General features: G+C 42.0%; 1 protein-coding gene across 7 annotated transcripts in view; it reads right to left on the reverse strand.

Annotated features, from left to right (window-relative positions):
* Positions 1 to 755: 755 nt before the first annotated feature.
* foxp2 (forkhead box P2) overlaps positions 756 to 11,711 on the reverse strand; it is a 106,216-nt gene continuing 95,260 nt past the window's right edge. For 6 of the 7 annotated variants that reach the window (XM_017424859.3, XM_037981164.1, XM_037981163.1 and 3 more), the window contains 6 exons: positions 11,540 to 11,643; positions 11,280 to 11,381; positions 8,907 to 9,028; positions 8,642 to 8,711; positions 7,441 to 7,745; positions 756 to 3,830 (listed from right to left, as the gene is read on the reverse strand). In XM_017424859.3, coding sequence (XP_017280348.1) covers positions 3,686 to 3,830; positions 7,441 to 7,745; positions 8,642 to 8,711; positions 8,907 to 9,028; positions 11,280 to 11,381; positions 11,540 to 11,643 — 848 coding nt within the window. In that variant the 3' untranslated portion in view covers positions 756 to 3,685. The remainder of the gene's footprint in view (positions 3,831 to 7,440; positions 7,746 to 8,641; positions 8,712 to 8,906; positions 9,029 to 11,279; positions 11,382 to 11,539; positions 11,644 to 11,711) is intronic. The other variant, XM_017424861.3, reaches the window with a different exon arrangement.

The raw sequence follows: 11,711 nt of genomic DNA on the forward strand, positions 1-11,711 counted from the left end.
AAGCAGCAGCTCCTGAAACCTTTAAAGTGTAATGCCAGCTAGATTTTCATGGCTGTGCCTTTGTAGAATAAAAGATAGATGTGTAACAGCGTTCGGGGGTGGGATCATTTACTCTCTGATGCTGGAGGTAGACAGCTGCTTTTTCAAATTCCAAGTTTTGGTCCTTTATTTTATTCAGCAGTGAATACAGAAAATAATGTCTGTTACAATTCTCAACCATGACCTTCTAATGTCAGAGAACCTTTAACATATGGACACAGTACACAGTAATGAGAAGTATCAAAAAAAGTCATTGAATCTCGATCAAAAAGAAATCAAATAAAATTAAAAAAAAAAAAGAAAATCACCATTTACATAAACATATGTTTGCTACAGTCCCAATTTACTGTATACATAGGGGGATCATATTCTCAATTCTTAGAGAAGGATAGCAGTAGAAAGGATACATGACTCAACTGCCAGACATAATGCTTCATAAAGTATGCACAGAGGTACAAGCAATAAATACACACATTAGGTTAGGCCTTACAGCTACGCAAAGCAGATGCAGAAAAAAGCAGGTTTTGCTATTCTTAGCGAGCAATGAGAGAGAAACAGTAAAAATTCAGGTAAGTCAGAAAAGAAACACAGAGTTATTTTTTTTTCCTCTTAGAAAAAAGTCTGGTAAATTTTATGGGTCCACCAACATGTTTTGTTTTTTTTTCTTCTTTTTTTTTTCTTTTTACATAAGTATGCACAGTTATCAAAATACAGACAAAAATCAACCCAGAAAATCCAGACAATCCTAAAATCTAGTGGAGGAGCAGATCGCAGTTCTGGAGGTCTTTCTGGTATTATGTGCAAGCAACTATTTTAGACTTTTTTTTTTTTAACTTAATTTATACAAAACCCATGCAAATCTACAGGTAATATGCATTCTGTGTGGCTGACAGGTTTTTTCCCCTCTGAGGTAATGCACTCGTATGCATTTAGGCCATCATCCCGATGAGTTTGAAGATTTCCTTTTAGTTAAGTCCTTGTATTTTTTTTTCCAGTCCACCAAATGATTTTTCTTTTTTTTTTTTTTAGACATGCATTTTTAAAACACAATATTCCCTTACAGGTAATCTATACATTATCATTCTACAAATGTTTGCGGACAACCTATTACAATGCAAATCCTCCATGTATCTGGACGCAGGGAATGTAAACGTTGGTTCGAGCCAAGCGTAGGAAAATGTAACAGCTCTTGTGACATTCTCGTGCAATCTGGTATAATTGTTCTGAATTGGTTGTGCAGAGGTAGAAGCTTTTAGAAAGCCTTTTTGGGTAAGTGGGAGAACCCTTTTTTTTTGTTTTTTTTTTTCCTTTTCGAAAGACGCCTCGTCCTTTTTATTTGGTGAGATAAGTTTATTAAGAACGTTGTCTTCAAGTCGTTTTTTGCTGACTCCAGCTCAGTGTTGAAGGGATAATAAGCGTTTTTGTTCCCGGGCCCCTCTCTCCACGTTGTGTGTGTGTTTTTTTTTTTTTTTTTTTGTACAGTACTGCACACGTGTCTGCGCGTCGAGCTTCTTGCAACGAGTTTCCTGGGCTTCTCGGGCCTCACGGCGAGAAAGCAACATAAGCACAGTGTGTCTCCATTTTGGTCAGAGCGGGCAGATGTGCGTTGCTCGTTAAAAGCGCGACACAAAAGCCACGTCGGTTCTTTGACAGCATACGTTTGCAGCGGAAAACAAAGCGTGGGAGAACGTGTGCGTGCGTGTGTCAGCCAGAGTCTGACGTAGTTGTTTTTCTTTATCCCATACAAGAGGAGGAGGCAGAATTTTGTGTAACTTTGGTTTACTGAAAACAGAAATGACCATTAAAGCAACAACTCTTTTCTAGATGACAATCTGAGAGGAAAACGGTGGGATGCAGTTTCCACTAAAGTCTGAATCCAATAGAAAAAGCTGGTTCATCAGTGTGTAACACCAGTTGTATCTATAGAGCTCAGAAACCGTGACCCTCACCCCACATGTTGAGGATTTAAATTAAAGCAAATATCACCTAGAAAAGGTTACCTTTCACCTTTGAGATCCTCTTCTGAAATGGCTCTTACTGTTTGCTTTTTCCGTGGTAACCAAGCCACATCATTTCATATTACTTTGAAATTATGACTTATTTGGCTTCACTAGATAGTTTTCATGTTTGGTTAGCAATGTTTTCAGTTTTCGACGCGGCTCGGAAAGAAAGCCGCCACAGAAGGAGAGACGTGACAGCATCTCGACTAAAACAAACCCACCGGCTTCAAACCAAACACAACAATACAAAGAGAAAACAATGACTTCCGATGCGGGCGGCAAAAGAAACGCTGAATAAAAAAAAAAAAAAAAGATAAAACCTCACAACAGCACAATGTTTCTGCACTTCTGTTGAGTATTTTGGTTATGGTCCACCGTTACGGTTAGCACAAAAACAACGCTTTGTATCTGCAGTACGCCTGGCAGAAGATCACCAATGTGGACATTTTATGAGTTCTCAAATTACACATGAAAAGAATGAGAATAAGGAAAAAATAAATAAAAATCAGCATTTATTTCTGCTCTCTTTGTCTCATCTTTGTATAGGGCTAAGTGAAACAATCCCAGAGGTTAGTCCAAGGTAGTTTGCGGAACGAAAGCTTCTCTTTGAACGAGTTTAAAGTCACAGAAGGCGGACCAAAAAGAGTTTGGCGGCTTCTGTTTGTAAGCTATTGGCCATTGCTCGTGTTGGCTTTGGTTTCTAGCTGTTGCCTGTGACTGTTTGCAGGTAGACAAAGCTTTAAAACGCCGAGGTAAAAAGAGCAAGAAAGGACATTAAGCGGAAATGCGTTTGTTTTGTAAAATGGTTACCGTTTCCCCAGTTTCCAGTTTTTTTTCAAACTTTTTAAAGACGAACAGATAAAACTGGAAGCCAACTTTTTTTCTTTTTTTTTTACCCCTTTTTTTCTTGGTTTCCCTTTTCTGGACAGTTGCAACAACAGTCTTGGTATCGCAGTTTGGTTACTGGTGAGATTCAGGGAATGGAATTTACAGTCAGTGGTGTCTTCAAATTAAAAATCATATTTGGGGAATGAAGAATGGTTAAAAAAATTAAAAAGCTAAAATCGATACACTGGTTTTAATAATAATAATAATAATAATAATAGCAACATACAGGCAGTGACACAATTTTCTGAGACTACTCCTGTGCAAATGATAACAGAGCAACAACTTGAATTGAACCAGCAATTGTCTCTAGACAAGAACAACTACTGTGGGTTGGATTATTCACAAACAGAAAATGTCTTCCTTTTTTGGCAGTATATGAGGCCGCTAGCTTTCAACAGAACATGATTTTGCTTATTTGTCTCATGTTTTTACCCCCGATCCATGAGTCCATCATCCTTGTACTGTATGTGGCCACGCCACCTCCATCAGAACAGGTCTCAGAGTTCTGTTTTGTTTCCTTTACGACAGACATCTCATGTCTGGGGAATCCCAAAGGTCTGCAACAAAGAGTTCCTTTGGATTGGTCTCTATCCGGATACATGCTCAATAAATAGTCCCAGTGGTGAGAGATAAAGAGCTGTGGTTGGTTTTTTTTATTTATTTTGGAGTGGTTTGTTTTAGTTTTGCAGGTCTGTGTGAGAGGAACAGTGAGGTCGGACTTGAAGGGAAAACGTCGACCAAAAAAAACTGCCTCCCTTTCACTCCAGGTCTTCTGATAGGTTCCCTTCCTCCAGCTCCCGGTCGTCCTCCAGCTCCGGACTGTGATTGGCTGTCGTCACAAGTGACATCGGACAGTCGTCATCATCCATATTAAGCGGCTCCTCCTTCACGTGAACAGGTGGCCTGATGGGGAAAAAAAAAGTCACATTTAAAAAAAAATTTTTTATTTAAGTGGCTGAAACGTCCGATTGGTGCTAAAAGAAACTTCATAATGTGACGATGCAAAGGCTCAGAGTGCTGTAAACCAACAGAAAGGGGGAAAAAAGGGTTCTTTAGTTGCTTCGCTGCACTGAAATTCACATCCTGTTGTATCAAAAAACAAGCCTGACACGTATCAGCGATTGAAAGTAACAACCGTGTTGTTTGCAAGACGCTAATTCAACACGACGCCTCACGTCTACTGTAAGTAAGCACATGAAAACTGCATGAAAAACACAGCCGATTACTGTGATGTTCCAGACATGTTTGGCATTTAAAAGTTTACTGATGACACCAGGTTGAAATACATGAAAAAAAAAAAAAAAAAAGGGGGGGGTAAAAAAAAAAAAAAAAAAAACAGGCCACATGATAAATAATGGAGAATTTCTCATCCCTGAGCCCCCTGGAGCAAAGGCAGAGGAGAGGCTTTTTTATCTAGTTAATAGAAAGCGCAGCCACTCGTTAATATGCAGAAGCTGTGCGTGTCGCTCCTCAAGAGGAAAAACCGGCAGCTAGGTTCTGCCATTAATCAACTTCAGCCCTGGCAGTTCACTCGGACACCATGATACATGTTTTTAACTCTAAATGGATGAATATCTTTAGCCGCTGTCAATAAGCGGCGGACAGGAAGCGGCGGCCGTGCTGCTCACCGGACGCCGTTCCCTTCAGAACAACGGAGAAGTGGGAGGAAAAAAAAAAAAAAAAAAGAGTGTTGGGCAGCTAACAAGAATAATAATGCTGTCACACACAAACAAGGCATAACATGATCCGGGCCTCGAGTCGGGGAGAAGGGTTTGTGCAACGATGATAAATCTGACAAAACCTAATTATTTCTGACACATCGGATGCATCAGAAAATCCCCCAAGACTTGGAGGAGAGGAGAGGGAGACTTATAAAGTGGATGCGCCTCTCCTGGGCCGCCTTCATCAGTGGAAATGGGGGGGTGGGGTGGGGGGGCTTTGGATTTGCAAAGAATCTTTAAAAGGTACAGATGACTTTAATATTCAGAGCCAAATACTGTAAATTAATATTCTGATGTGGCGGGATGAGACGGGGAGGCTGATCTGAGCGGGGGAGCAGAGGTTACAGACTGAAAAGAAAAACAAAGTGAAAACATTCAATCACTGATCACTTTTACTACCGTATCTTTATCATTTTTAAGCATTAAATTTAACCCACTGCAGCTTTGCCTGATCAGTGCTCAGAGAAGTTATGACAAATGACAATTACTGAACGATTCTCCTACAAATAGTTATTAAATGTTTATATATTCTATATATAAAAAACGACAAAGATACAGTTCATCTTATATTTCCATAGCTGCTCATTGTGACAACCTGTGTCAGATTATCTGCACAATAAAGCTTGTTTTGTAAAAAGATCCTCTGCCTCTTTTTAGTCACTTATACACCCCCCTCCCCCCCCTTGCTTTTAATATTTAGCTCATTAGGATGTTTGTAAGGCTCCGAAGAAAAATATGTGCCGCTGTATTTCGCGGGCTTCAGATTTCCGACACTTTATTAAAAACCGTGGACGAGTCATTTACTGCCTAATGGCCGGCTGCCATTATCGAGTCACTCAGGAGTAAACGCCGGTCTGAATGTGAGCGTAATAAATACGCGGCGCTCCGTGTGGATGTGCCGCGGCGAGGCCCGCGCTCACATCAATCGCAGATTAGCGCCGGCAGTCGTGCAGAGGTTAAGTCGGGGATGCAAATAAGGTCATTAGTCCGGGGCTCTGATGGTGAAGTGAAATAAGAAAGGGGGAAAAAAAAAAGGGGGCGATAAAGACATTCATTACACGCAAACACCAAACAGCTGTGATGCATCCCAGAAAATAGTGTGACATTAAATTAGTTTTGTTAATTTTTTACTAAGTTTAATGAACAACAAGTAAATGGAGTAGTAACTAATTGTGAATTTAGCTTTTTCTGGGAATTACTGCTCCTATTTCTTTTAAGCATAACCCCTTAGGGTGTACATGAGTGTATTACACATGCAGACTCACACACACACTCACACACACTCAAGTGCACGCCAAGGCAGCATGGCCCAGGGCAAGCTGGTCTGCGGTTAAGCAGATATCATTAACCTTTAGACATTTAGGGAAAGAAGAGGTTTGTCTAACTGTTGAATGGACTCTGTTGTGCCGAGGACTCTGCTCCTCAGACGGGTCTTCGAGGTGACGTGCTATTTAGTTTAGTGCTACAAGCCACTCTAATATTTAAACGCGCTGCAGAAAGGCAGTCGTGAAGAACACATTTCTTCCATTTTGAGGTTGTCGCGGACTGCGTGAGGGCAGTCTGGGGGGGGGGGGTGCGTCTCATCCTCTGTAACAACTTCTGTCAGCGTCAGGGCGGCGTGGCCACAGAGAGCAGAGAGCAGGAAGAAACAGAAACAAGTCTTTGCTGTCCTGTTCCTGAAAATTAAATGACCTCCGGGAGTGGCAGCACAGGGATTCTGTCTGGAGCTGGGCAGGTTTGCTCCACTTACCACCCCCATTTCAGAGAGGGGTAAACACGTCCAAATATACTAATGTACAGACGCCTGGTAGGTTTAAGCAAACACTCTTTTATTCTCGTGAATATATTTAGCCTCGTGGGGCTGGAATGCATCCTTTATCTATTACAGAACTGGCTAACTAATGTTATCTGAGGTTTGATGGACGGCAGGATAAGAAGCATTAAAGTGTGTTTGTGTTTCCCTGAACGCCGCCTTCACGGGCTTAGATGTTCCTGAAAGTCACACAAGATCAGTCTTTAAAACACTTTCTCAGCCACAGAAAAGGGGAAAATGTTTAAAGTAATTAATGCTACACTCACTAAATATTAATAAGAAAAGTTCTGCATTAAATATAGCAGCTAAACTGCTAAAATGCACACATTTAGTGTAAAAAGATAAATGTGTAATGAAGCTGATATAAAGACTACAGCTGTCTCCCAAAGTATGACCAGTAAAAAAAAATAATAAAACCACATAATCAGGAATAGGAAGAGAAAATTAACCCTGTACAGGCTGGAAAATGAGCTCTGCCCTCAGGTCAGTGCTAACTGAAAAATACTGATACTGTGAGTTAAATGTCAAACAATTTAAGTAACAACGGGGATCGAAGGAGTGATTTCGGCTTCAGCAGCTTGTGTTTGCATTATCTTATGAGAACTTAGAAATTTTTGAGGGGAAAAGATCATATTACAGTTGCTGAAGCCATTTTTAGTCCTGTTATTCACACATTCTTACATATCGTCGCTGTTGAGCAAAACTCCTTGCAACTCCAAAAGCTGAATTTGTCAGGTGATGATTGTTTTTTATTTCCCCTTAATAAATGACCTCTGTGGTTACAAGCCACACTTTTCCTAGATTACTCGATGAAACCACAGATGGAAAGGGTGACTAATGGAGTTGATTTATGTAAAAACGTGAAAATTATTTGATAAAAATAAAAAGTGGAGATACGAGGTTTCAGCTCGACATCAACAGTATTTATTATATTAGAAAGAAGAGGCAAAGGTTTCATTTCGAAGCTGCGGGAGCTTACATGTGTACTGGAGGAGAGTATCCGGGGCTGCTGTGTCCGTTGGTGTCCAGGTGGTCGAGTGAGCCGTTCAGCTCCTCGTGGGCCGACTGCAACATGATGGGGGGGCTGCCGCTCAGCGTACCAGGGGGGCTGATACCCAGCAAGCCAGGTGGACTCCCGCCCAACAGTCCGGGTGGGCTTCCTCCGGTCGGTATGGACGGGTCTCCGCCGAGAAGGCCGTGGCAGTTGCCTCCCATCGGGCCCGCGGCGCTGCTCATGAGCCCGGGGGTCCCCAGCAGAGGCAGGGAGGTCTCTGCCAGGGCAGCCTGCAGGATAACGACAAAGACAGGGCATGATGTAATAGGACTCTGAATGTGGCGGCGGCTGATGAGGAGGAAGGTAAATGAGAGGTATGTGGCAATTAAAGAACGCGGAGACGTGTAACCGTTGGGTAATGGCTGAGGGAAGATGGGAGAGCGTAATCACATAAAAAAGTTAACAGGATAAATGGCTGCACGGAAGTGATTTGGTGGTTTGGAGGCAGTATGAGGAGTGAAAAAGAGACATCTGAGTGAATGATATGATTTAACAAAGTTATTAATAAAATACAACGTCTTAGTCTTATTCTGTTGCAAGCAATTTCCCCCCAAGTGGAACCTTGCAGATTACTTCCCACTAACTGCCATTCATATGCCTTTGTGTGGAGTGGCTACGTTTATATAAATAAAAAAAGGTTCCCGAAAACTTTACCTCAAAATAATAAAAACTCCTGACACTTTCGCCTGCTGCGCATTAAAGTTATATACACTGATTAAATTTTTAAAGTTTTTGCCATGAGCACCTCGCTGGCGTACACTATGAAGCCAAATCATTTATGACAGCTTAGATAAATATTAATGCACATGCCCTTGCATTTGCACATGCCACAATCAATCTGGGGTGGCTGCCACGACTGAGGGAGAAAGAGAAAAAGAACGAAAAGACAGAATAAGAGTTCCTTCTTGGTTCAACCACAGGGTGGCCTTCTGAGTCTGAAGGTGGAGAAGGTGTGTGTGTGTGTGGAGAGATGCAGAAAAACAAGCAGGAAATGAGGCTGGGACATGAACAAAAAAAACCTGCCTCGGCTCATGCTAAACGCAGCTACGAATATGGAGTTCTATTGTGCAAAGTAGCCACACCCATTTCAGTTTGACACACGTTCTCTGAAGGTTTCTGTTTGTACCTGTAAGCTGGCGTTTAGTGCAGTTCCATAACCAAGACTGGAGGGCAGGTTCTTGACAAGAGACGGACTTCTGAATGAAAACAAAGTGACAACAAAGTCATTATCAACAAAGCAGACAGAATAAAGATGAAAGAATAAAACTAAATAAGATTTAAACAACGAGGGCGTTTCAGAGTATAATAAAGAGGCCGCTTGAGTTCCTGCACTCCTCGAAATGCCCTCGACCTGCAGCACAAGATGGAAGAAGAAGCGGCTGAACTCGTACCCTGTGATCTTCTGCGACCTGCGTTTCTGGTACTCCATCTCGTCCACCGTCCACACGGCCCCCTTCACGTTCTCCACGCGCACGAAGCACTTGTGCAGGCTGAGGTTGTGGCGGACGGCGTTCTGCAGGGAGACGACACACTCAGGTCAGACGGAGGAGGTAAAACAAATCATATTCATTCATTATCCATTGTGACAAAAAGAAAAAGGGCTTGGAAATTGATTTTTTTTTCTTACATTTAGAAGAAATTCTTAACATTCACGCACCATTGATTTAATTAGTAAAAACTGAGTGAAAGCGAATGCTCTTACAAGTCCTGCACACAGTACATATCAATCAGAGTAAGTAGGCTAAAAGGAGGTAATCAGCATAGCGAATGGCTTATGGTGGTGACAGAAGTGGTAATGCCGGCCTTGATAATGGTGATGTCAGTAACCCTTCCCGCTCCAGAAAAGTACAGCACTTAATGGACACGTCGCTTTAAAGATGACAGTACTAGAAGACAAGTTTTAGGAAGCCTCTGTTTCGCTGCGCGCGTGTGTGTAAAAGAGTGTGTGCGAGAGAATTAAGCTGAACTACATCTGACATCTATATGTCCGGATATTCGAAAATTTATTATGAAAGCTCTCCTTAAATCCAAAACAAGATATATTATCCGTAGATTAAAAAACTAGAGAAAAAAATACTTATATTAAAATATGACCATAATTAAAACATGCATCAGGCCTGACAAATAATAAGCCCCGCTTTAATATTCCTGCCTCCTATATTTATCACCCCCCACCTCCCCCTGCTTGGTGTGTACTGCTCTTATTCCAAGAGAAAAGGGAATCTAAAAAAAAAAAAAATACTCATAAGCAGATCTTGCATCTGACCTGAAAATCCCATGATTTGATTGATCTTAATGCCCATGGCTCTGAATATGATAATTTTAATATTAATGAGCAAATGAGCAGTTTTATTATGCATGCTATATAGTTAGAACTAATAAGCTTCTGGGTGAGAGAAAAGAGAGAGAAAGGAAAAGTGGGGTGGGGGGGCAGATCCCTCTTTTGAGCTGATGAGACCAAGCTGAGATATTAAACTACCTTTCATTTATTTCTCTCTCTTTTCTCGCTTTTTTTTCCTTCTTCTTCCCCCCGCGACACATTCTCACTGTTAATCAAATGACAAGCCCATCGCTGATCATCCCACTGATGCTTACAAAGGGAATCACGGCGCTGCAGATGTAAATAGATCACCTTGGTTATTGTGCAGGGTAGGAGACATGAGGATAAAATATTTCTAAAGTCACTGTGACATCACTGGTAGGAACAATAGGAGAACTGTTTAAAGTGGTACCAGTTGGAAACAGGAAGAGGTTGTGATGTTTTCGGCTGCAAAAAGCCACTATCTTGTCATAACATTATTACACAGCAAAACACGGCGCGTACAGTATCTAACAAACTGCAAAAGGGCACCAATCTTTTCGCCTCTCGAATTGGTGATCACACACATCCATGTGCTCATTTGCATCCCAAATCCAAATTAATTCACTTTGTTAAATCTAGTGCCGCGACATGCCTTGCATGCTGATGAGCGGCTGCTTCGGGTTTCCCCTCCAGTCCTCCGTGCAGCCACAAAGGCTAAAGGCAGAAAAACAGATGCAGGGGCCACGGGATAAAACGCTGAACACGCCGACACTGGTGAGCCGTTTCTTTATCAGCGCGCAGACACACTCCTGGCTAAAAAACACGTGCGACTGGGAAGACATTTTTCACCATCTTTGTGCAGTCAGACAGGACCATAAAGTTGTAGGGACAGACATACAAATGGGTCCTTTTGTGTAGGTAAATAAAGAGCGCTCCCTCCATGACAGGCCCATTCTCACTTCCTCCACAACCCTCTGCTTTAGTTCGACGCCAACACACCCTTAACCCCTCATTTGGAAACAGTTTATGTATCTGTGTGCGGACATGCAAGTCTCTGGCAACCTCTTCACACAACTGAGAAAGCTGGTTAACAGGCAAACAGCCATCTTTCCTTACAATTAACCAATGATGTGCGAGAGAAGGCGGTTTCGGGACCAGGAGGAGGGGTGTATCTCTTAACAAAAGGTGCTGATGATGGAGTGGCTGCTGTATAATTAGTGCGTCAGAGCCCTCTCCTCTCCACGCCAAGCCTCCGCTATTAATTGCACCAAATTAGAAAACGATATCGGGGTGGGGGGAATGATTCTTTCAGCTGTCATTTCCAAACAAAAAAGGTGGAAAAATAAATAAGAGGAAGAATGAGCTCTATAAAAAGAGTGGCTGAAAGGAATAGGAGAGGAGTAGCGATCAGTGTTTTGTTGAGTAAATATATGCTTCCTTCAGATTTTGTGTGCGAGGTTACCTTCCAAGTCGCAGCATTGCGTCTGAAGTAAGCAAACGTGCGCGTGAACCAGCTGTAGATTTCATTAAGCGTTAACTGCATGTCGGCAGAGTCCATGATGGCCTGAAATGAGATGACACCAAATAACGGTTTACTAACGAGGACAGGCAGCTGACACGAAAGTGCCGACAGGACGGGGATGGCGAGAGGGAGCGCCGCCATGATTCCTGCAGCAATTAATTTTAATCTAATCAGGCAAAGTTAATTTATTTCCCACTCACCTGTCTTATGAGGGTTGCATAAGTAAACGGCGGTCTGACATCTGCGTTCTTATAAAACTCGTAGTTTGGGGCAATCTCTGGAAAAATAAATACTGTGTCACCACCTGAAATAATTGGTAAATTTTATTCCTTTAGGTATTGAATTTGCTCAAGGTTTCATCAAATTAAAATG

This window comes from Kryptolebias marmoratus, linkage group LG18 (assembly GCF_001649575.2).
Source record: "Kryptolebias marmoratus isolate JLee-2015 linkage group LG18, ASM164957v2, whole genome shotgun sequence".
Taxonomy (NCBI): domain Eukaryota; kingdom Metazoa; phylum Chordata; class Actinopteri; order Cyprinodontiformes; family Rivulidae; genus Kryptolebias; species Kryptolebias marmoratus.